This window comes from Phacochoerus africanus, chromosome 9 (assembly GCF_016906955.1).
Source record: "Phacochoerus africanus isolate WHEZ1 chromosome 9, ROS_Pafr_v1, whole genome shotgun sequence".
NCBI lineage: Eukaryota > Metazoa > Chordata > Mammalia > Artiodactyla > Suidae > Phacochoerus > Phacochoerus africanus.
This window is the reverse complement of record NC_062552.1, coordinates 102118144-102144389: the sequence shown is the minus strand read 5'-3', so window position 1 is coordinate 102144389 and position 26246 is coordinate 102118144. Positions and strand designations below refer to the sequence as shown.

Here is a 26246-nt window from a genome sequence, read left to right as displayed (position 1 = left end):
GAACCAGCCGTCGGGCCCCCCCAACAGAACCATACATAGTGGGGCAGGGCTGAGTGGGAACAAGGCTGGCCTCTGCCTGCTGGTCCACGTGGAGACCTCCAAGTCAGCCCCTGGAGAAGAGGACAGGATGCTGCATTGCCCAACCCCCCGGCGCCCCCCCCCCATACCTCATAACCCCTTCCTGTCATCCTTCAACTTGAGAACCTTGGAAGGTCCAAGATCAGCCTCCCCCAGCCCACTTCACAAATGAGGGAAAAAACAGGTGGAAGAAGGAGCAAGAAGATCTGAACCCCACCCCACAGTCCCTCACATGCCCCCCCATCCCTGTGTCTTCTTTTCATTGAGCTCTCATTAATTTACAATATTGGTAAATTTCAGGTATACAATAATTTCTAAAGATTAATACTCCATTTATAGTTATTACAAAGTATTGACTATTTTCCCTGTGCTATGATATATCCTTGTAGCTCACTTATTTTATACACTGTCGTTTGTACCTCCTAATCCCACCCCCAGGTCTTTAAGAGCAGGCACTAGACAGCCGGAGGCCTCATACAGCCAGCGCTGCTCTGCGCCACCTCTGAGCTAACTCACATGGGTAGGGGCCTTCATCCCCCGGTTATAGAAGAGGAAACTGAGGCACACAAAGCTGATGGAGCCACAAGGAGAACTCAGGTTTTCTGATCCTGCAGCTGACAATCCTAACCACTGGGTGGTCACCACTGAGCACTGAGGCCACAGGAAAGGTTCAGCTGAGGCAGGCTGTGAGGGGTCAGGCAAGGGCTGGTTCTTCCTATTTTTTTCCTTTTTAGGGCCACACCTGCAGCTTATGGAAATTCCTGGGCTAAGGAGTGAATCAGAGCTGCAGCTGCCAGCCTGTGCCACAGCCACAGCAACATGGGATCTGAGCCACATCTGCGACCTACACCACAGCTCGCGGCAATGCCAGATCCTTAACCCACTGAGCGAGGCCAGGGATTGAACCCGCATCCTCACGGAGATGACATCAAGTTCTTAACCTGCTGAGCCACAGTGGGAACTCCAAGGGCTGGTCCACTCCTAATGACCCCTGACAAGTTCCACCTGGCCGGATTGGAGGCTGCAGCTGCAGGGGTGAGGGAGGAGTCTGGGAAAGCCTAGCCCTCTCCCTTTGAGTCCCTGGAGGTCCCTGTTCTGGTCCAGGCCATTTCCCTTGCGTTCCAGTCCGGTGAGCCCTGCCGACCTGGGAAGCAGAGGGTTTACTCTAACCCCTACCCTTTAGGGCAGGGCAAGGCCACCCAGAGGCTCTCGGGCAGGGCTGCTGTCAGTGTTGATTTGAGGGCACAAAGAATGAAGACGAAGCCTCAGCTGCCAGTCCTGCCCGCTATGGGCTGCCCTCCCCCTCCATTCCCAGAATCTCCCATGAGCCCTCAGCCAGCCTCCACATCCATCCCCCATCCCACAATCCTGTCTCCTTTCGGCCCCAGTCCCAGGATTCACCCCGTGCCTTTGCTCATGCTATTTCCCCCACTGGGGACACCCTCCCTTCCTGCCTCTACGCCTGTACTTCGTTTCAGATGGAGGCTCAGCTGGAATTCCGAACCCTTTGCAGAGCTGCCTGATGACCCGCCCACCGCTGCCGGAAGGGCTGCCAAACTTGTACTCTGGGGGCCCTGCTCAGCGTGGGAGAAACGGGTCAGAGGGAGTGTGCCAGACAGAGCAAGGGGCAACCTTGGCTTGGGGCCACCTCAACCTCATTTTGGGGACACCCTCAGCCACCTGAGTAGCTGTTGCCGTCTGGGAGGAGTCTTTGAGTGGTCACCCATATTGTTCCACCAAAAAAAAAAAAGCACAGGGCAGCTCTTTGGAGAATTCTAACTGGCAACCCTCTGCCACTGTCTCCAGGCTGATGAGAGTCCAAGTCCAGGAGCTCGGCCCTTGGGAAGACAGAGGCCTGTCTCTGGGGACCGCACTGCATGGCCCTGACCCTAAGACTTCTGGGCCTTGGCCCCTCAGGCTCTGAAGGGTAACAGAGCATTTGCTTCCCAGAACCCAGGGCTTCTTCAGAACTCAGGCCCCTCCCTGCACCATGAAAAGTCTGGACGCCTTGCCACTTGGTGACCGCAGCCGAGGGGCTGGCAAGCCTCATCACTCACCCATCCTGGGACGTGGGTGCTGAGCCAGTCGGGAGACGGGAGTGAGCAGGTGCCTCGTCCATTCGCTCCTCTGTTCCCCACCCCTTGGCCCCGGACCCTCACCCCGCCCCGCCCTCGGCCCCACTCAGTCCCCTCCCCCTTCCCCTTCCCCTCCCTCCCTCCCCCGCCCCCACCTCCCCAAGGACAAGCAAAGTTATTACAATAATGAATTAGCCCGCCCGCTTACTGCCGCCACTGGCGAAGACAATTATCCCCCCGCACATCCCTAGCCGCTGCCGGCTCCCTCATAAAGACAGGCTTTGGGGGCCGCTTTGTGCTTTGATTGGAAATGAAGAGATTGCTAATTAGGGAACACCTGCTGGGACCCGGGCCGGCTGAACAATGGCAGGACCAACCGTGCGGCCACTGAAGGCTGGGCCGTGTGTGTGCCCGGGAGCCTCCGGGCTCCGGTGCCCACGGGGCGGGGGCAGAGCAGGCGAGAAGGAGAGCCCGCGCCCCTCGGGCACCCAGTGATTGAATCCAGCTCCCCATCACCCCCACCTCGAAGCCGTAAACAAAACCCAGACATTTTATGGAGCTTTTCACCTTTTAAAGGATGCTAATTTGTTTAGGGGCGGCTGTAATTCTGCCCGTGTTTGCATAGGTCGGTGCCTGGCTTGGGCTGTGCCGGGTTTGCGCTGTGCACAGCTGTTTCCAGCTGCGCAGCCAGTGTGGAGGAGCTCCTGGCCTCCAGCTCCCTGCAGAGGGATGGGGCTGGGGAACTGGCACCCCCAGGTGACCCACCAGGAGTGCCTGGTGTCAGTGAGAGTCAGGGACAAGAGGTCAAAGGGGAGTTAAACCTGAGATTGACTTGATTACTTTTTCTTCATCTGGGAACCGCCTCCTTCTCCTCACGCCTCCCTGGGCCCTGGGAAAACAAGTTCACTGGTGGCCCCTTTCCCAGAATGAAAATCCCATTTTACACTAGAGTTAGTGAGGCATGGTGGCCAAACAGATACCCAATTACTTTTTTCATAAATACCGTAAAATACCGGCTGGCGAGCTCCCAGCTCACTCTGCCACCCTTGGCCCGTGCTGAGCAGTCAGTTCCCTCTCCAACTTGACTTTTTAGTCCTTGCTCCCTCTCTGAACTGGAAAGTGTACTGAGCAACTATTGTGTGCACAGAGGATCTCACACACACACACACACACACGCACACACACACAATTTCTTTAGGACATTTTTTTTTTTTGAATATTTGCAACACATTTCCTGGCTCAAGAGATCTCAGTTCCAGCAGGAAGACCCATAACTGTAACTCTGGTGAAGCTGCAGGAGGGGCCACAGGGTGCATAGTGGACCAGGGCTGGAGAGGTGACTTCTGCAGAGGGAGTAGCCCCTTCTTCTCTGAGAAGGAGATAAATAGTCATAAATGTGTCTGCAAGAGCTGGGACACAGGAGTGCAACCCAGCCTGGCCCGTGTTCAGGAAAACAGGGTTTCAGCAGAGCTGGAGCCTGGGACTCAAGGGCAGTGAAGGGCAGGAGGGAAGTGGAGGTGAGGGCGGAGCCTGGGAGGTGTGCTGGTGGGGAGGGCTATGTGGGGCCCTGGCCATGGAGAAATATTCTAACTGGACATACCCACACTCATGCTCTTTAAAGCACACTGATGCTCTCATGTGTGGATTGAGGGTGTCATCCAGAGTCATGCAAAAGATGGGGGAAGGGGGCAGTTAAGTGGCCTCCTATCCACACACCTCTCTGCTGGTCCAACTCTAGATGCTTCCTCACTCACCTCTATCTTCTGCACTTCTGGTGCCTAAAACACGAGAATGCATTTGCCCACAGGATGGAACATTTGCTAAAAAGCACGAAAATATCCTAGCAACCCCTCAGTTCACCCCAGGTGGCAATGGCCCTCACAGAGTTCTGTTTTAACCTGAGCCCTGGACTGAGAGTGATCTGAACACTCGCCTCAGTTTTCCCACCTACAGAATGGGGAAGTACTCATTACTTGTTTGGGGCCTCCTACAGCATTGATATTCCATAATTCCACTAAGCACTGCACAGTGTTGAGATGCAATGCTTAAAAGTACAGGTGTTATCAGAAATAAACCCTTGCAAATATGGTCACATGATTTTTGATGAGGATATCAAAACGATTCATTCAGTAGAGAAACAGTCTTTTCAACATTCGGTGTTGGGAAAAGTGGATATTCACATGCAAAAGAATGAAGTTGGACCCTTACCTAACACCATACACGAATGTTTTCTCAAAGACCCAAATGTAAGACCTAAACCTATAAAACTCTTAGAAGAAAACATAGAGCAAAGCTCATGACAATAGATACGGCAACAATTTCTCAGAGATGACACCAAGGCACAGTCGATCAGAGGAAAAAAGAGAGACACACTGGAATTCATAAAAATGAAAAGCTTCCATATATCTAAAGATACCATCACCCTATGGAATGGGAGAAAATGTTTGCAAATCATACCTCTGACAAGAGATTAATGTCCAGAATACTTAGAGAGCTCCTTAAACCCAACAACAAAAAGCCCCAAACAACTCAGTTTAAAAAAAGGCAAAGGTCTTGAATAGATATTTCTCCAAAGAAGATTTACAAATGCCCAAGAAGCATGTGAAAAGACACACACCAACTGTAATCACTGAGGAAATGCAAATCAAAACCACAAGGGGATATTACCTCCCATTTATTAGGATGGCCACTGTCAAAAAAAAAAAAAAGCAATGAAAAATCAAGGGCCAATAAAGGTGTGGAGATACTAAAACGATTGTGCACTGTCAGTGGGAATGTAATATACCACAGCCACTGTGGAAAACAGCATGGCAATTCCTTGAAACCTGAAGAATAGATTTACCATATGATCCAGCAATTCAGCTTCTGGGTATATACCCAAAACAACTGAAAGCAGGGTCTCGAAGAGTTTTTTGTACATCCTTGTTCATAGCAGCATTATTTACAATAGCTAAAATGTAGAAACAACCTGAGTGTCCATTGGCAGAGTGGTATATACACACCATGGAATACTATTCAGCCTTTAAAAAGAAGGAAATTCTAATATATTCTACGACATGGATGAACCTTGAGGACACTATGCTATGTGAAATCAGCCAGTCACAAAAAGACAGATACTGTTTGATAGCACAAATACGAGGTAATTAAAGCAGGCAAGGTCATGGAGACAGAAAAGGGAACCGGGATTGCCAGGAGCTGGGGGGAAAGGGGGGCAGGGATTTATTGTTTAATGGCTACAGAGTTTCACTTTTATAAGATGAGATAAGATCTCGAGATGGATGTTGTGACAGTTGCACGGCAATATGAATGAATTTAACATCACCTAAAAATGGGTAAGATGCTAAATTTTATACGTAGTTTACATTTGAAAAAGGTGGCAACAAAACAAAACAAAGCAAGACAACTACATCATAAAGTGTCAACCACTTAATTTTTTTTAAAAATGTTAAGTTTTTGGATATGTCATAAACACTATGGTTCACATATTTAAAAGTATGTAGAAAGTACGCTTTAAAAAAAAAGCAAACACGTTAGAGAGAGACGAGCCTCAAATCTCCGTGCCACACTCAGCAGCTGTGTGGCCTGGGACAAATAGTTTAACTCTTCTGGGCCTCATCTTTCTCACCTATAAAATGGGGGGAATCATAGTATGAAAAGGAGGAACACCAAGCAAGCAAGCAAGATGTGCGTCCGCTCAGTAATGGGACTTCCCCCTCCCCTTTTCCTCCCCCATCATCATCACAAGCTGTACCATTTTCCATGGAGTCAAAAAAAAAAAAAAAAAGAAAAAGAAAAAAAAAACACCTAGCTTAGTGTCAATATCCTTCAGTACAATTTAACAAGTATCTTTGTTTTCGGAGCCACCTGTATGACTTTCCCCTCTGGTTCATGTGAGAATGGATATCTTTCCAGGCCTGTCAGAGAGACATGGAAAAGCTGGCAAAGCCCTACCCCAACTTGGGGTCCAGGCCCCTAGTGGGACCCACAGGCAGCCACAGATATGAGAGACACAGGGCCCCTTGGCTGAGGATCCTTTGCCAACTGCTGGCACAGGCCGGGCAACGAGAGCCTCTGATGCTGAAGGACAGTGGGCCCTCTGCCCGGCAGCCGGATGGACCCCTGAGAGACACAGAAACACAAACCCCTAACAGGTTGAAGGCACAGCTGCGAGGTCACCCAGCCCAGGCAACTGCCAAAAGCCGGGGCTGGGGTGCTGGAGACTGGGCCGATGCATGGTGGCTCCAGCAGATGGTGGCTGGGGCACCCCAGAGCCCGCCTTCTACCCTGGGAAGCAAACAGGCTCTGGACAAAGCTGCTGGCAGGAAGGTCCTGTCCTCCCCCACTCCGTGTGTGTGGGGGCGGGGGGGGGGGGCACAGCCAGAGAAGAAAGCTGTGTGGCCTTTTAAAAGTGTCATGGAGTCCCGACGGTCAAGGAGGAATGAGGAATTGTGCGGACACATCTCCTACCCTCCTCCCTTCTCCTGTGTCTATGAGGGAATTCTTGAGTCAGCAGGGTCGTAGCTTTGACTAGTGTTACCATCGGAACTCCCCCCCACCCCGCCGCCCTGGCGAGTTTGCATCCATGTAAACTGTATGGTATTCATTGTCCGTGAACTTTAGCCACCAAGCCACGAGGAGGGCAGAGCTCCTGAGCCCAGCCCAGTCTGTGCTTCCTTCTGCCTCATCTCACTTAATCCTCATGACAACCCCAGGAGATAGGCTTTGACCATCCTCTTTGCGCATGTGAGAAAACTGAATGCAAAGAGACACATGAACTTGCCTGAGACCATGAACTGAAGACACAGCAGAGCCAGAATTGGAACCTGAGTTTGCCCTCATTCAAAGCCGGGGCTTTTGCCATCCCCTACGCTTGGGGTTCTCCCTACGCTTGGGGTCCCTGCATGCATGCATGGGGACATCATCGTGTCTTGAAGTTCCCTTTCCGTTTGGACAGTGCAGAGCACAGGGCAGTGTTGAGAACAGATCTGCAGGAGCCACTCTGACTGAGTGTGTAAGGGAAGGCTGAGCGGCTGTCACACAGAACAAATGCCTGCCTCCGTGAGCACGGATGTGAACATCTCTGTGTTCTGGGTGCGTGGATACCTTGTGGAAATCGGTGATGGATGCTAGACATGCAGAATGGGGGTACTTTTCTGCTGGGCTTCAAAGGACTAGGGCAGCTCCAAGGAAGGAGGCATCAAAATATCATAGAGTAGATGTGGTTCGCATAGGGCTGGGGTGAGGGGGGCACGACAGCGCATGATGGTGGTGGATGGGAGGAAGGGATTGAAGATGGCAGAGGAGCTCTTGCAAGTGGAAGTATCAAGCTCTCAGAGACTGGGCTGAGCTGGGCAACCTGGGCTCACCGGGCCAGCACATCCTCAGGGACCCCAGTGTTTCCAGAATCAGATACACAAGTCCTACTGGTTTAGCGGTGCGATAACATGGAGGACTAAGAAGTTATCCAGCCTTGACCTGAAATCCATCTTTTCTATTCGTAGGTCTGTAATGCTCTCACGCAGGCTGATGTGGGAGCCTCTGTTCCTTCAGTGTGAATTGCAGATACCAAGCCCTTGGGGGTTTGCAGTGGCCATCAGATGCAATAACACCCAAAAACCCCGGCCCCATACTGTAAGCATGGTCCCTTAGCATATACGGTTCCCCCCTCCGGTACTTGCTTCCCTGACACACATCCCCTGGCCTTTCTCTTAAGGAGCCAGATGCACTACAACCAAGCACCGGCATGCAGGTGACCCAGCCCCCCTCAGCTAATTTCAAACAAACAAAAAAACAAACCAAGCCCTAAGAACTGATCTTCCTGTATGTTCTCCACACAGAGTCAAGCATATGGCCATTTGTTTTTTGTTTTTGTTTTTGTCTTTTTATGGCCGCTCTTGCGGCATATGGAGGTTCCCAGGCTAGGGGTCAAATTGGAGCTGTAGCCGCTGGCCTACACCACAGCCACAGCAACATAGGATTTGAGCCACATCTGCAAACTACACCACAGCTCATGGCAACGCTAGATCCTTAACCCACTGAGCAGGGCCAGGGATCGAATCTGCGTCCTCATGGATGCTAGTCAGATTCGTTTCTGCTGAGCCACAGCGGGAACTCCTACATGGCCATTTGTAATGAGCACTGCCTGATAAGAGGTAATGCCTACTTACTCAATCCTGGCCTTTGGCTGAAGACAAATCAAAGGCTAAAAGTGTCTCCTGGAGGGAGACTTAATTCCATCAAAGGGACCTAGAGGGAAGCCATCCTTGTGAAAGAGGAAGAGGCTGCTTCTTGCTCTGCTTCCAGCTCCCACAGTGTGGAAGCATGAAGTGGCGAGTGATCATCTCTTCCTCTGCCTTTGGTGAGAGAGCATATAACTTAGATCCCAGCATCAGCATCATCAGAGTCCCAGTCTTTGTAACCTGCCGCCTTCAACTCCCAGGTGCTTTATAATGGCTCTTTCCTGGGCTCATCCTGGAGGGTGACAGAAGCTCATTGTCTAATTCCAAAGTGACCCAGTGGAGGTGGAGAGACAGACCCACTCTAGGGCGCTGCCGCATATAATCTCTCTGTAGCAGATGCTGTTGGGGCTCTGCTCAGGTCCCCTTGCCCCCCAGTGTCCCCATCCCTAGCTACTAAGGGCTACAGCCTTCTCCTGAGAATTGCCCTTGGCCAGTGGGAGCCCCCTTGGTCCAGAAGGGTCTGGGGGTTACTCCTTCACATTGGGGCAGTTCTCAATCAATGACCAATTGACATGCGTGTACAACGGGCCAGTATGCTTGTCTCAAGATGGGACAACTCTGTGGTGCAGTTCATGCTCCAGAGCTGCCCGTGGATCAGGCTGAAGCTAGACCCCAGCTGAATCCATACCCTCACTTTGTTTCTCCGGATATACTCCTTCAATACGTCTTTTGCCCAGAATGTCCATTTCTGGTTCTGCTTCGAGGGACACTGACCAAAGATGCTCTCCTCCCCTGCCTCTCAGGAGTCTTCTCCAAACAGCCAGGTGACAGTGGAAACGCACAAACAGGAGAAATGCCGAAACATCTAGCAGGGACACTTGCAGAGCCATCAGATGACAAGGCAACAACTAAGGAAGAGATTCACCCAGTCTGGGGAAGATGCTGGCTTCTGATCTACAAAGGCCCTGGAAATAGGGGAGAACACTATTAGCCTCCCCTGGGTCACTCTTACCTGGAGAACCAGGGCCTGGGTCAAAGCCACAACTCAGGAAATCAATAGTTCACCCTAATAGTCTGTCCCATACAGCTGGAAACCCAGTGACCTCCCCCAAGAGCAACCAGAGTCACGTCAAAAAATACCATCCCTCCAACACACCCAGAAGAACTTTCATATTCTCCCTTCAAAAAGAGATGGAGAATCAGAGACATTTAGAATCTCAGACAAGGCAGGAAACAAAGTCCCCAAGGAAAGCAAGAACTTCAGAGATGGAAAAGGTCTCCAGCTGTCTAATCAACTTCAAGGGTCGCATGGACATTCTCAATGTGACATGGTGGCTTAGGAACAAGCGGGAAGCATGAAACATCTGGAATTATATCAGCTGACTATCAAATACCCATTAGCAATTCATCGCAAAGGCCAGGCAAGTGACCCCCACCCCTCAGTCACCCCCACCTACTGTATTCACGACACAGATTGCAGACTACGAAGGTCCTTTAAGAGAAAGGGAAGCCAGAAGAAAGGCAGAAACTTGATGGAGCTGTCCCCCTGGAAGGACAGGGAGATGATAAACACTTTGTCCCAAATGGTGAGCACATGCCGGACTCCATCCAAGGTGGGGAGATATTATAACTCTGCTCTAGAATGCGATTAGCATTCCAAGAGCCAAGGTGGGCAGACCAAGAGGAGATAAAGTCACAGGAGGCTGGCAAGAAGTCTAACCATCCAAGGCTGTGGCATTGACATTGGTAAGAGGCCCCTCCTGCCTTCCCCCACTCCCTCAATTAAAAACGGAGTGGGATGGATTATGACCGGTGTGGCCCCTACAAGAGAGAAGGACACACAACACCCCACAAGACATCAGGATGATCTTGATGGTAGGACAGGGGTGCAGCACCAGGGTCAATTTTACAAAGCAGATGTAGCTCTTAGAAGACAAAGTCAGGACAGATGACACTAAAGGGAGTAAGGTGAGGGAAAAAGACAAAACGGGAAACATCAGGGAAATAAAAACATTACCTATGGGCTGATGGGAGGGAGGATAGAAAGTCAAAAATGGAAAAGGCCATGGAGAAGCAGCTAAGGAACAGTCAGACTAAGGCAGGAGAAACAGGAATGTGCTTTCTGAAAGAGGACCCTGAATCACAGGAGTTTTGTTTTGTTTTGTTTTGTTTTTTTCTTTTTAGGCCTGCATCCACGGCGTATGGAAGTTCCTAAGCTAGGGGTTGAATTGGAACTGCAGCTGCTGCCCTATGCTACAGCCATAGCAACACCGGATCCACATTGCATCGAAGAATTACACCATAGATTGTGGCAATGCCAGATCCTTAACCTACTGAATGAGGCCAGGAATCGAACCAGCATCCTCATGGATACTCGTTGGGTTCTTAACCCACTGAGCCACAGTGGGAACTCCCACAGGAGTTTTTTTTTTTTTTTTTTTTTTTGGCCACACCCATGTCATGTGGAAGTTCCTAGGCCAGAGATCGAAATTGCACCACACCAACCCAAGCTACTATAGTGACAATGCTGGATCCTTAACTCACTGTGCCACAAGGGAACTCCCATGGAAGCTTTTAAAGTCTACCCATTTTAGCCACAGATAAGGTCCACATGTTGCCAATACAGTTACCAGCTCCTCTGGAAAGGTTTAAAAAACTGATTCAGGGGAAAGACTGTAAGTAGTGGCAAAGGAGAGCTAAAGATGATTAACAAGAGAACTCAGCTGCTGGAAGCATCTGTGTTGTAATATTTGTAAGGATGCAGGGACTTGGGGAAGAAAAGCTAGGATTGTAGGATCTCTTGATGGGTCTGTTAAGGGGCCATCTGAAACTTTGAAAATGTTACGCCAAGTTCAGTGTTTATGTAAATGATACCAAAAGGTACTTGTGTGGTTTTCATTGGTTGCCAGGTTGCACTTGGCACTGCAGTATATGGTGGAGGGTGACGCCACACCATACAACTTACTACCTGGGTGACCTTAAGCAAGACCCTCAGAGCCTCTATCTCCCCTTCTGTAAAATGGGAATGATAATACCACTTACATCTCTCAGTCCTTTTAGGGGCCAAGTAAGACACACTGTGTAAAGTTTCCAGCAGATAATGGATGCTCGATAAATGCCTCTTTCCTTCTCCCGCACTCCGAGAGTAGCTACAGAGGTGGAACATGTGAAATAGCCAAGAAATGAGGCAAGCCGTAAACAATAGCGTAAAGAAGCTCTAAAGAACTGTCTCAAGGTAATGGCACGCTCCAGTACCAAGCAATGGTGCTGTTAACATGTGGTTAGATTATTGTCGGGAATAAAAATGGAATCGTTCCCAATACAGCATAAAAGTGTGATGCTGAGAATTGTTTTAAGGCTTTAAATTCATAACGTGGTTCATCTGCAATGAGAAAACTGCTGGTTAAAGAAAAAAAAATGAGGTTTTAGGGGCTAGAGAACAAAGCATGCCCCCAGGCTCAATATGGAAATGACAACGACCCAAGACCACCTGAACTGTGAACGTCCAATTGTCAGAGCCGTCCTTCTGGGAGATTTTGGTGGAGGACTAGGAAAGCCTCGAGATCAAGGGCCCAGCATATAAAGGAATCACTTTATAAGTTTTATGAAATGGCAAAGACAGAAGTGAAGGGGGCACGAGGGATCAATAGAAGTGGAGTTAGGGACTTATGGGAGAATATTTTAGAAATAAGTTAGAGTAAAAGAATTGTCACATAGAGATTAATGATAAAATCAAGGCCATTTAGTTAAAAAATAGGAAAAAATCTTTATAAGGAAGCACGTAGAGACCCAGAAAATGGATAAGGAATACTGTGTGCTCTGAGGTCTCTTTATTTAGTAAGTCTTCAAGGGTAATATTTTTAAATTAATAGAGTATGATGGAGAGAGGGGGGAAAAAAGAACAGAGACAGCAGAATGGCCATACAAAGAAGCAGGGATGGTAGTCAGGTCATTCCTAAAAGGGGTTTTCAGTGGATTGGTTTTAGGCAGCTCAATTTATGTATTGCTAAAAGATTTTCCAGTTCACACCATGCCCAGTGAAGAACACAGAGGGAGGAAACTCAAGGCATGAAGAATAGGAGTTCCCTGGTGTTTCCGTGGGTTAAGGATCCAGCGTTGTCACTTCTGTGGCTTGGGTTGCTGCTATGGCACAGACTTGATCCCTGGCCTGGGAACTTCTACAAGCCGCAGGTGCAGCCAAAAAAAAAAAAAATTATCAGCCAAGCCTTTCTGGAAACAACCAAGCCTATACTGGGTTGGGGGTTGGCATTTACTGGTATCATTTCTTTCATGACAAGTTCCAAGGCAAGCTGGGTATGAGTCATGTCCAGGCATTGTGCTAGATAATGGGACCACCAGTCCTGCCCATGGAGCCTTAATTCTGGAGGGGAACCACATACAAACCGTTGTGATACAAGATGGGTTGAGTGCAAGGGAAGTCCAGAGCTGGACCAGAAGAGCGCCTGGCAGTTATCTAGTCCACTCATTCCTCTTACAGGTAAAAAACAGAGGCAGAGAGAAATCAAGTGATTTCTACAAAGTCATCAGATGATGGAAGAGCTGGGAGTAGGACGAGGGTTTCTGAAACAAATCTAAAGCCTTGCTCAATACACTGCTGTGCAAATCAGTTTTACTTCTGTAAACTATTTGTAGCCTCCACAACAGTGTCCAGCTACATTAGTAGAGTGTCATATTTCAAGGTAATATATCAGATATTTTTGGCAAATAGATTCCACAGATTTCATCACAAGGTATCCAACTGCCTTCCATCTGCCCCCATCACCCACCTTCATTGATCAGGCAAATTCATCCCCCAAATAAATGGTGAGGCATAGCATCTTGACGAGTTTTAAAACCTTAGATAGATGCTATAATCCTGTCTCTAGAATTTCCCCTTTTTTGTGTGTGCTTTTTAGGGCTGTATCCACAACATATGGAGGTTCCCAGGCTAGGGGTCGAATCCGAGCCACATCTGCGACCTACACCACAGCTCATGGCAACGCCAGATCCTTAACCCACTGAGCGAGGCCAGGGATCAAACACGTGACCTCATGGTTTCTAGTTGGATTCGATTCTGCTGTGCCACAACAGGAACTCCCTAGAATTTTTCTGAATGCCTTTCCTTTATCAGTGATGCCTGCTCTCCAAATCCACCATGACTGCTCATTAGATTGACTCTGCTTCAAAGTTCTGTCACTCAGGGCAGAGATCTGGTTAAAGATTCTGCACAAGAAAGATGCCACCACCTTACATCCTTTGCCCAAGAGTAAAGCCTGAACTTGCAGGGACTAATATCCCTCTCACAATCTTTTCCCCTGGGCATAACGTGCTGCTTGTTTCCCACTCGTTTCCAAAGGAGCAACAGCAGATGGGCATCTGAAGGCAGAATGAACTCAAGAGTCATTACAAGAGGGTGTTCTCAACTGAGCGCCCTAGAGTAAATAGTAATTACATGTGCCTTCAAGATTGCTCTCATCCTGAGACGAGGAAAGAGTCATGGATGGCTGACCACAATAGCCTTAACGCGAACACGTGCGCAGAAACACGCAGGCTGGTCACAAGTCTGGATTTGGAATTTTCCCCTGAGAACTTGGTGTCAGTTCTACAGGTCCCTTGAAATATACAAATTGGGCCCCCCTGGAGATACCAGAAATTGCTCTTACCTCGTCCCATTCTTCTTTCCTTGCTAAGCACTTGCTAAATATGCACCAGCACATATTTAGTGTGGAGAAGAAGAAATCCTCCCTCGGTTACGTTGTACAAGGAGGAGGAGTTGGTCCTGTGCAGACAGCCTTCCTGTGACTCTATCACACTTACGGGCACATGAGACAACCCATTGAAACCATTTCCAACCTCACCCCTGGACCTTAGCAGCCATCCATGCTAGGTCACAGAGAACAGATTCCATGAGGGGTGACAGGCTCGGCTAGATCACCCCAAACCCCAAACAGGCACAGGGAACATAATACCCTGGTTACGGGATATGGAAATGCAGGGCCCTGTGGATGACCAGACGTATATATATATACATATACATATTTAAATTAAAGTATAGTTGATTTACAATGTTGTGCCAATTTCTGCCATACAGCAAAGTGACCCAGTCACACTATATGTACAGTCTTTGACCAGGTATATCTTTTTTTTTTTTTTTTTAGGGCCACCTCCGCAGCATATAGAAATTCCCAGGCTAGGGATCCATCCGAGCTGTGTCTGCGACCTACACCACAGCTCACGGCGACGCCTGATCTCCAACCCACCAACTTACTGAGCAAGGCCATGGATTGAACCCACATCCTCAAGGATACTAGTCAGATTCGTTTCCACTGTGCCACAACGAGAACTCCCAACCAGGTATATCTTGAAACCACTTCTAGAGCTGCACATTCCACTGCATTTGTAAACTGCCCAGGGGGGTTTGGGAGGAATGTGGGAGGACTTTGAAAATTTCCTCCCTCTTGGCCTTTTTGGCATGTGAGCCTAGAAAATGACAACAGCCAAAATGTTTTATTATGGTTAACAATAGCTTTTGGAATTTGGAATCTAGCAGGAACTGTTCAAAGGCCTTTACATGGGTCACCTTTCATCTTTGCAGAAACTCCCTGAGGGAGGTGCTCTTACCGTGCCCATTATACAGATGGGGAAACTGAGTGTGGAGTGGAGGGGGTGGGAAACTCACAGCTAGTGCAAAGTGGACATGGGTCCAGGGCATGGCTCTAAGGCCCATTTTGTCACCCCCTAAACCACTGCATGGAAGTCGCCCTGCAGGAGAATTAAGGTAGCCCCAAACAGGGGCTTAATTATGGTAGCCTCAAACAGGCAAGTGCTTCCCTTTCTATGGGGATATTTGCCCTCTGATTCTTCTTTTTTTTTTTTTTTTTTTGCTTTTTAGGGCCACACCTGAGGCATATGGAGGTTCCCAGGCTAGGGGTCCAATCAGAGCTACAGCTGCCAGCCTACACCACAGCTCACAGCAATGCCAGATCCTTAACCCACTGAAGGAGGCCGGGGATTGAACCCGAAACCTCATAGTTCCTAGTTAGATTCATTTCCTCTGTGCCACGACGGGAACTCCTGCCCTCTGATTCTTTTTTTAGCTTCTCGCCAACGTTGTGAGGCACTCAGAACAGGTTCAGCACCTTTCCCTGGTGAAGAAATGAAGATAGATAGAGATGAAGGACTTTTGGAGGCCACTCTGTTTGGCAGCTCTTCCCAAATCCCATCTGTGCTCCCACCAAAGGATTTAAGCAAACTCCACCTGGCAGGTGCCCAGCCACTGCGGGGACGCCTAGAGGCCTAGATGCAACTTCCAGGGCGGAGGATTGTGAGGGAGGCGTATTAGGACTGCAGAGATACAAAACCATGGTCTCAACAAGCTAAAAACAAAACTAAAAATGAAGAGTTTACATATTTGTTTTTGAACAAGAAGGCCTGACCAGTTTTCTACACACTGTGCAGGTGTTCTTACAGATGAGAGAGGTGAAGAGAGAGAACAAGCTGTGGAGATGCTAGTTAATAGGGACTAGTTGAGTTGGGGAAAGCATGAAGTCCCCCAAAACCACGTCTGGGCTCAAGACCTTGCAGGAAAGGAACAGAGGTGGGCTGGGCTGTGGTTATTGGTTATGTCAGGAGCCATTAGGAACAGCAGTCCTAAACTGGAATTTTTTTTTTTTTTTGGTCTTTTTTTCTTTTCTAGGGCCAAACCTGCAGCATATGGAGGTTCTCAGGCTAGGGGTCTAATCAGAGCTGTAGCCACCGGCCTACGCCAGAGCCACAGCAACGTGGGATCTGAGCCACATCTGCAACCTACACCACAGCTCACAGCAACACCGGATCCTTAACCCACTGAGCAAGGCCAGGGATCAAACCTGCAACCTCATGGTTCCTAGTCGGATTTGTTAACCACTGTGCCACGAAGGGAACTCCCTAAACTGGAAATTTTAGAGCTGCAGGGCCTAAGAGAGCTCCAGTCCCTCATGCTTTGAGGCAGGGAACAGAGGCAACTTCATAACCACTGATGTAACCCTAACTTGGCACCTGCCTCGGCCCAGGGTACCCAGCTCCCCCTCCATCCACCAGAGCCACAGACAGAAGCATTCCTCCCTCCAGCTGACTTCGGTTTTTAACTTTTTATTTTAAGATAATTTTAGCTTCACAGGGAGGCAAGAAGAAAATACATGGGGAGATTCTGTGCACATTTCAGCCCACCCCTCCCGCTGACTCACCTGCGCACAGAGTACACACCACAGGTACATGTGGGGAGGTAAGTCTCTTCCTGGGACTGATTTAGGAGCAAACAATCCATAACATCTCTTGCTCAGATCTTATCCTACCCTCCTCACTGCCATGAACCCCCCCTCTACACACACACAGCCCAATCAACAATAATTTCACTCCTGAATATTGCTAGGAAACTCACTAGGCCAAGCTAATCAATTGTCTCAGCCAGCGACCCATCCCCAAGAGATGCTTAGACTTTTCATTGCTGTCATTTAACCCTCAGCAGCCTGAGTTCTTCCCGTCCTCCCAAAGAGAGCAGGAATACTGTTCTGGGAAGAATCCAGTACCTTAGGTAAGGGTCCAAGTTGTCACCTTTTGAAAGCCTTGTCTGGGCTAACAAAAGCTGATCCTCTGGGCCACTTTGGAAGGCAGGTCTCTCATGTGCACCATCTGGGACCAGTGTGGTTAAAACAAAGGAGGTGCATAAGGGCCCCACAGAGTGTGAACAGCCAGAGGAAGCAGCTCCAGCTCCAGATGAGGGCAGTAGTCATGGGACAGATACCAGTTTAGCCATCAAATGTGGCATCAACTTAGATGACACGTCTTTACTGGACAGAGTAAAATTCCAAGGAAGGTTTGTCCACATGTGAATAAAAGACACACCTTGGAGTTCCCACTGCGGTGCAGCAGAAACAAATCTGACTAGGAACCATGAGGTCGTGGGTTCGATCCCTGGCCTTGCTCAGTGGGTTAAGGATCTGGCATCGTGAGCTGTGGTGTAGGTCGCAGATGTGGTTCGCATCCTGCTTTGCTGTGGCTGTGGTGTAGGCCAGAAGCTGTAGCTCTGATTGGACCCCCTAGCCTGGGAACCTCCGTATGCCATGGATGTGGCCCTAAAAAGCAAAAAAAAAAAAAAAAGATGCACCTTATTATTATTTCTTTTTTTCTGGATAGAGGAACATGAAGACAGGAGGGATGGAGAGGGGAGAAAGGTGGGGGCAGAGACCATGGTCCGTGGGTCAGGAGCTGGTGTAGTTAAGGAGCTGGACATTCATATCTTCAAACCACTCCCCACCCCACCCCCAATGATGAAGGGATGGGAAGCGCCCCTTTGAGAGGAGAGAGACTCGTTCACTTCGCACACGTTTATTGAACACATACTCTGTGCCAGGCTCTGCGCTAGGCACTGGGACATTCAGAGCTGAATGACAAGGAGACAAAAGGGAGGCTGTGACCATTCAAGTGTTTAGTAGCAGCGCCCCCACCTCTAGGAGGGAGAGCAGAGAGCAGGCAGGGAGAGGAACTTGAGACACCTGGGAAGTTTGGGTAGCACTGCATTCATATTCGGATCCCCTGAGCTGTGGGGGAAGAAAAGGAGGGGGGCTCACAAAGAGCGCCAAGGACATGGCACTGGGGACAGTCCAGCAGAGGGCATCTCTGGTGAGACTGGCTTAGCTCTTGGATTCATTGATCAAGAGACTCTTGTAGAGCGAGGACAGAGCAGGTACTTGGCTGTCTTGAAAACACAACCCGTGGGCTTCAAACCAGGATTGGCCTCGCCTGCCCTGTGTAAAGCCCAAACTGCCTGCTGCCCAAGAATGGGGGGTGGAGAGGGGTGCACGCATGGCGCTGGGGCCCAGGAACAAAACTGCTCATCGGAATGTGAGCGGGGCCTGGAGAGTTGACCAAACTCTGTTTCTACAGAGCAGGAAAGAGTCAAGCCTTCTTCCCCTGACTTAGGGCTGCTGTCTGAAGCCTGGCTCCTATCCTCTGCTCTCCCACAGTGGTTTAATGCCCCAGGTTCCCTTCTGGTTGCTGGGATAGGGAGGGGGGCGGGTTTCCCAGTAAGCCTTGAACTCTGATTTCCAGTTAGAATAGCCTATTGGCGGGTGAAGCTGGAAGTGTTGCTGACTCAGGACTCTGCTCACCAAAATTCAGGGCAAATAGCCTGACTGAACCTCTGTGCCTCCACCCAAATCCATGGGTTGCAGCCCTAGTCCCCAGTATGATGGTATTTGGAGGTGGGGCCTTTGGGAGGTGACTACCTTTAGATGCGGTTGTAAGGGTGGAGCCCCGTAATGGGTTTAGTTCCTTTAAGAAGAGGAGGAAAGCTGAGCTCTCACTCTTCTCCCCATGAGGTTCCTCCCCAGAGCCGACCATGCTGGCACCAGTCTGTGTGGCACTTCGCCACAGCAGTCCAAGCTAAGACATAGCCCTTTAGTGGGAGACGTGGGGACCTGTTTTTCATGGTGTGACATGATGTGTGCACAGGTGACTGCTCTGTGCTGAGCCAACAAAGGAGCTGGCACTTCACATGCACTTCATCTCCCCAACAACCCTGCGAGTAGGTTCTATAAGCACCCCCATTTAACAGAAGAGAAAATAGAGACCTTCAGAGATTAAGTCGCATAGCTGAGGAAAGGTGATGCTGGAACGTGAACTCTGGCTGCTTGACTCAGCGCGCGCTCTTAACCTCCGCTCTGTGCCAACCACGGGAGGTGAGAGGGCAGGGACCATCAACAGCTGGGCTTATCAAGGGGAATGGCACATGGCCCCTATTGTTGGGGCTCTCCTGTGCAGTGAGGGAGCCCCTGGGTGCAATGCCACCACAGGGGTGAGTATTGTAATGGAGGGTCAGTTGGGGCTCTAAGATGAGGAAGATGCCAACCATGTAAGGAAGGCTTTACCGAAGAGCTGGTGTAGACATTGTTCCAAATGCCACCTTGACTCGAGAAAGGGCTACTGCAGGAGGACTCACGTGCTGCTGAGCATGAAGCACTAAGAAAGAACAGTGCTCAGGTCGGAGGGCAACAAAAGGCCAGGGGACCCTGTGGATAGGAAGGTGGCTTCAGGAGCCTCTACTGGCTTCGTGGAGCAGGAGAAAGGCCAAGTGAAAGGACTCAAACTGCTCACTTGGCTTGTGGAGGATAAAAAGGCCAAGCGCCCACGGAGAATTCAGAATCCTCTTGTCTCAGGGATTCTGCTCTTGTTGTCCCGAAACTGGAAGAAGAAACTGCACTCCAGGGGAGCCAGGGCAGCCAGATGGCTCCGACATTCCCCTCTCCTCTACGGTACCCCAGAGAACGCAGGGAAGGAGCGGGCAGCGCGCTTGTGCAGAACTCAGACTCCTGACCTCAGCTCTGCCTTGCCTCTGCCTGACCTTGGCCAGGGTGCTCCTGGCCTTCTCTGACCGGGATGGGAATTCTCAGCCTGCTTTCTCCTGGGCACAGTGAACCGGATGGGCTTTGAGGTCCTGCTGTGCAGAGACAGCAGGGCTAAGGGACCAAGGGCCCCAGATGCATCACAGAGCTGGGGGAAAGGAGTGTGTGGGGGTGTGAATTTGCTCTCCAAGGGGAAGCCACCCCCCCTGCCCCCACCCCTGAATTTCAGAGGCTGGACAGAAGTGGGAGAGACTCCACTCCCACCAGCTCCACTGGGCAGCCGGGCAGCCAGGAGCCCTCCAGCTGCTGGTAAATTGAGCCATTCTCCTCTCTCCACGTGCTCACCTCTGGACTGGAGGAGAATTGATTTGGAGAGTTGAAGGCACATGGCCCCTCCAGGCCCTCGGTGAGCCCAGGATCCAGGTCTGCTACAGGGGACCCTTTTCTGAACACATCAGCGCTTCGGATGTGTCCCATCTTCACTTTATGAGATGAATCCCCTCTCTCCCCTCCACCTTCCACTTCGTCCAAGTCGTACAGCAGCCTGAAAATGCTGATGGCTTCACTGGTTCAATTTTTTTTTTTTTCCCCAGCAGCCCTGAGGGGTTTTAACTCTTTCCTCCTGCAGAAACCCTGCTTTTGGAGTTGAATGTTTAAACTCTCACTGGGAGACTCATAAATATTCGGAGTCACTCTCTCCCTCTCTGTTTGATTAGGAAATGAGCCTTTAACTCAATGTAATCCCCAAGCCATTAACAAAAAAGCCCTCAACAGCTCCACTATTAGAATTTCACTCTTAACCCACAGAGGATTGAATTAGATTAACGTAACTACCCACAATCTGAGTTTATTTTCTGTGCCAGATAGAAATGTGTTTTTCAGGGAAGGCGAGAAGGGGGAGGAGCAGGAGGAGGGAGAGCGAGAGCACAGGAGGATAATGAAATGTAAAAATAGAGATAAGAAAAAGATGGACAGATACCCTGTAGAGGTGAAGTGATGGGGAGAAAGACTGCACATGGTCCCGGGTTGACTGATCCTGCCAGCTGCCATTTTTGATTTGTGGGCTCGTTGGCGAGACCTCAGCTCTGGACAATTGTTTGAATGAGGGGAGCGCTTTCCAGGTATTTGTGATTCCACCCACCTGGAGATTTGACGTCCTGCACCTGAGCTCTCTGTATTCCAAAGCACCTGCTTACCGGCCCCACTGTCCCCAGTTTGGGAGGAAATTGGGGCTGGGTTTCCACAAGCTCGCGGAAGGGGGGACCCATACAACAACAGCATGTACACAGGCAACTGTGAATTTACATCAAAAAAAAAAAAAAATCAACAACGAGGAGGATGGTAAGGGTTCAATTTTACAGACTTGAAGTCACACACACAACTCCGTGACCAATTGCATTTAAGAAATCAGTTTGGGAAAAAAATGAGTTTGACGGGAGCTTGGTCCACATAAAATTAATTGTTATTGAAGCAGAAACTAAATAATCAGAGGCTGCCTTATGCAAATACATTGACGGTTTCCCCAACTCCATCTCTCTAAATAAGCCCAAAGGGAGAAACCACATCGTGAACTGGAGGATGAAAGCCAGCCTTACGTCACACGGCCAAACAAGCCCCCATCCCCCTAAAAGCATCCACAGGTGGCCAAAGGAAGGAGCAGAACTTGTCTAAATGTTCCAACAAATATTCTTCCCTCACAACTGTTAACGCTAATGAGAACATAGGATTTGTTCAGAAGTGCAGGACTCTCCCCCTGCATTTAATCATGGGCCAGCAGGCTCCCTTGTGCCTGCTGAGGAGGGGAGGGAGCCGTTTGCTTTTGTATGACAAGGTTAAAAAAATGTCACACTTTTCCTAAAAAGCCATTGAGATCAGAAAGTCCTAGAAGTTCAATTTTGCAAACAGCTGACTGCTGAGATTTCTGAATGCAACATCTCAATCACTGGATTCACTTGAGCTTTAATTAACAATCACCCACCAAATCCCATTTCAGCGTTATTGTGGGAAACCTTAGCAGGATATGTTTATCAAAGTAGATTCCTTGGAATAGAGAAAATAATAATGCTACATATATAGTAGGCTCAATTCCTATTTTTTCCCTTGATTTGTGGGACCCGACTTTCCCCATTAGGTTTTAAATAGTGACATTTCCCTCTGTTTTACCCCAAATTCTTCATTCTGCATTTCTCCACCAACGAATGTGGTGAACATGTGACGTTTACGTTCTAATTTCTTATTCCTTCCCGATCCCCATTCTGTCCCCCCAAATAATAAAGGAATGGATTAAAGATCTTACAAACCTTAAATAAAGACGGATTAAAAATAAAGAACCAAGAGAAGGAAAGCGACGGTTTCATGAAGGTCAAAATAAAAATGAGATCAAATTCCCTAAGTACATATGTGTGTCCGTATTATTTAACTTGCCTCAGGTTAGATTTGCCACGATAACAATTTTGTTTTTAATCCAAAATAATCCAGACATATCTGTTTGGTTTAATGTTTTTAAATTGTTGGGAAGATAGATTTGTTAGGATATTGTTTCCCAAGTAAACCAAGAAGTATTCCTTAGCGAGAGAGTATATGGTAAGCAGTGCATTAGTAAATAGAAACCCAGGTATTATTTGACTCGTAGAAAGAAAGCAATGTCTTTCAAAAATTTGTAAATAATATACATTCTGCATCATATCTTATTCTCAAAATTTAAGGCTACTCTTTCTTTGTACATAATATATAGCAACTCTCCCTAAGAGCAGCATTTTTAGTTAACGCTATGCATTCTCCAGAAACTCAAGTCCCATGTGTTCCACAGGAAGCTGATGGCATGGTAGCTGTGTGGACCCTCGGACAATGCCTGGGGGCTGCCCTCCCTGGGGACCACCAGCATGCTGACAGAGCCTGGGCTCTGATTGTCTGAAACAAGCACGGCTTTGACGAGGACCGTGATATTAAGTTTCTTCCTTCTGGAAGGCAAGCTACAGAGTGATGGCTCAAAGACACTCTCTCCACACCTGGCTTCTGTCCTTTCAGACACTTGTCCTCCCCCAGCACTCCGCCTCAAGTTCCCCCTTCAGGATGAGGAAAACACACCCAAAGAGGGAGCCAACAAAAGTCTGGAAGGCAAGACAAATTGTCAGCTCTCATCCCGACTTCTCATGATTCCCTCTGAATCTGGAAGCTCCCGGCTGAGCCCAGAGCTGCCAGGAACCCTCCATCATCACCTGTCCTGGGTGAACTGGGTCTTCCCTCTGTAACCTTCCCAGCTCACACAGGGCTGCAGCTGCCAGCACATAAAAGTTTTCATGCTGGGAGACAAAACCACCCTGCTGAGTCGCGTGTAAACTTTCCCTTGCCCTTTTGATTTAGTGAGTTTTTCGCAGCGAAAACAAATAAAGATAGAAGGAAACCTACAGATTCCAGATGAATTTGTGTAACCATCCCACCCAGCTCCGCCTGGTCCCTCTGACCTTCCCGTGACAGTCTGCGAGAGGTAACATTTTCCTCTGGGCCATCCAGAGATGCTCGACTGTGCCGAGATCCGGGATGAAAGAGCAGGCATGGGGAGATATTTTTATCCATTAAAAGAGAGAGAGAGAGAGAGGGAAAGAGAGAAGGGGGGTGGGATGGGGGGGAAAGGACAGGAAGGTACAGGGCAGAGTCTGGGGCGGAGAGAAGGGAGAAGCCCAGTACTTACATGCTTGGGGCTGGGCAGAGGACAGGGCTGGCGGGGAAGGGTGTCCCCCTCAGTTGTTTCCAGTTGCTGATGGCTCGTCGCTCAGCTCCTCCGGCACCAGCTGACAGTCCCCTGTCTGTGTCTCTTTGTGACTAAGGACACAGTACTCCCAACCTATAAATAGATCCCGACTCCGTGATTGATATAACAGGCAGCTGACAAAAAAAAAAAAAAAAAAAAATCCCACAACCATAACCGGGTCTTAAACAAAATAGCAAAAAGCTCTGGACTTTCAACTCCACCAAGCCCCATGCAGACGACACAGGCGGGTATGGGAAAGAAGGGAAGAGAAATATACAATCGAGGGCAGGAGGAAAGGGAGGGAGGACCAAAAAAGAGGGAAAGTGGGGAAGACAGTTACTTCTCTAGCGGTGGAGCGGTCACGTGGGGTCACCGGAGAGCCCAGGAGTGATAGTCCGCAGGGAGAGCAATGCGGGGACAGGCAGGAGGTCCCGACCCGGAGAAGGAGAGGCCCCCTGATCCTGAGCCCCTGGCCTGGTCAGGGCTGGAGTCAAAGTCCTGACTTGGGAGCATTCGTCAGCGCAAGTGCTTTCCACGAAAGTTTCCATGCCTCCTGCCAGATCAGAGGAAGGGAGGGAGCAGACCGAGCTTTCCTAGCCCAGGGGCCAGGCAGGCTTCTTGGGGGACCTGCAGGAGGCTCCTAGCAGGTGGCAGAGGATGTGCAGGTGAGGGCTTGGGAAGGGAGTCCCCTGTGCTTGGTGAGGCAGGGCCCAGCAGACCCTGTCGCAGCACGTCATGGGTTTTTACAAGGACAGGGGATGACATTCCAGACAGAAGAATTGCCCAAGGTTGAAAGGCCATGGGGGAGTCCTTCCAGAAAGATTTCCTAGGAGACTGAGTTGTCTGAAAAAGTTTCTTCTTGGGGAAACGAGCCTCAGCCTTTGGGATACGGAGGGATCGCAAAACACTGGCTGCCCCAGTTTCTGCAAAGGTGGGGCCGCCTCCTCAGGGTGGTTCAGCCCAACTCTGAAAGCTGAGCCTCAGAGCAAAGTTTCCAGAAGACAGGAGAGTTGTGGAGAAACAACAGAAGTGCAGACTGTCCAACAACTAGCCAGGTGAGCTCCTGGTCACCTGGAGATTGCCACTTTCTAGTCTCACACTGCCACCTGTTTGATCACACAAGGGTTCTCTGCCTTGATGGTGTTTCTTGTACGCACTGGTTTATGTGGGATTTCCGGTGCATCTCCCCCTTCAAGGAGGGTCATGGATGGGCCCAGCCCCTTGCTAGTGTGGTCAGGACTTGGTACTTTATTACCCTTAAAACTTCCCGATGACTATATTTTAAAAAATGAAGTGGAATTTCCTTTTCGTGTTGGATCTAATTCTTTACTCTCCAGGTTAACAGAAACTCTGAGGTTGGGAGTACCCAGGCTGTTGAAGTTTAGTATGTAGAATGTGGAATTCCCTGGGGGTCTAGTGATGAAGGATTCCGTATTGTCCCTGCTGTTGCTCCGGTTCGATCCCCGGACTTCCAAGTGCCACGGGTACAGCCAAAAAGAATTTGCAAGACCTTGAACATTTCCACAAATAGCCTGCCATTGGAATACAAGCTCCCAGAGGGCAAAGACGTGTTTGTCATGTTCACCATTGCATCTGCAATGCTACCATAACACCTGACACCTAGGAAGACTTTCCTGAGTATGGATGAACGGACTCACTGATTGAATGAATGAGTGGAAGAATGAGTAATGCCTAAGATACGCACTGTTTGAGTCATTCCTTTAGAGCAAGACATTCTAGAAACGTCTGCATTGTGAGAGCAGCCCTAGGAAGGGAGAGAATTAGAAGTGGTGCGTTTTAGGCAGAAATAGTTTAAGGCACCATGATCCGTGGTTTCATCTGAGAACGTCTGTGGTCTGGGTACCAGGCCAGTGAGTGTGGCCACCAGGCACTTCCCAGGCTCTTCCCCTGCTCAGGGAGGGCACAGGGCTCCAGACCAATTCCCAGGCTGATGCCTGGGGATGCAGCCACGTGGGCACACATTCTCGGCCAGGCTCCTGCCCAGGTGCAAACCTTTGTTTTCTGATGCAGACCCGAGACTCACCTGCTTTCTCTTCACATTCTCCAGCTGTGCCTGTTGGGACTCTCGCTGACCGTTCCCGACTTCAGGCAGAAATCACGCGAGAGTCTTTCTCTGTGGCTGCAGCCTCTCCTAGAACCTCCCGGCCTTCAGCACCTGGCCTTGTCTGTGGTAAGCACTCAGTGAATAGGTTGAACGAAGCCAATGCTCCTAGGAGGAGGATATACTTTTTCTTAATATTTAAAATTCACCTGACACAAAATTCACCGTTTTACTCATTTTCCGGGGTAGAGTTGAGTGGCATTTCCTACATTCACTGTGTTGTGCAACCTTTCCCACTATCTAGACCCAGAACATTCTCCTCCCGCCCAAAGGAGACCCTGTTCCCGTTAGCAACCACTTCCTATCCCCGCCCCTGCCCCGGCCACCATGAATCTGCTTTCTGTCGGAATGGATTTACCTACTCTGGACATTTCCTACAAATGGACTCAGGCAACAGGTGATCTCCTAACCTCCTGCCCCCACATGTCTGTCCTGTAGAAACAAGGAGCTGACCCATTGGCAGTACTTCTTGTTGTACATGGCCCACCAGCTTCCATCTGCTTGCCTCTGCCCTGGCCCGGCCCCCTGTGTCTTAGGGTGAGCCTCCAGGACTAAAGATGTGACAGCTCTCTGTGAGCACCCATGATGTGCCAGATGCCTCCTTGGGGGCTCCTGAGATCTCCTCATGCAAACCCATAGGGAGAATTCTTACTCCCCTGT

General features: G+C 49.4%; 1 protein-coding gene across 1 annotated transcript in view; it reads right to left on the bottom strand.

The window, feature by feature from the left end:
- The window catches only part of ESRRB (estrogen related receptor beta), a 182138-nt gene extending 158193 nt beyond the window's left edge, over window positions 1-23945 (bottom strand). Inside the window, exons 1-2 of the mRNA XM_047796364.1 lie at window positions 23805-23945; window positions 23405-23557 (exon numbers count right to left, since the gene is read on the bottom strand). Coding sequence (XP_047652320.1) covers window positions 23405-23406 — 2 coding nt within the window. The 5' untranslated portion in view covers window positions 23407-23557; window positions 23805-23945. The remainder of the gene's footprint in view (window positions 1-23404; window positions 23558-23804) is intronic.
- Between the last annotated feature and the right edge of the window lie 2301 nt (window positions 23946-26246).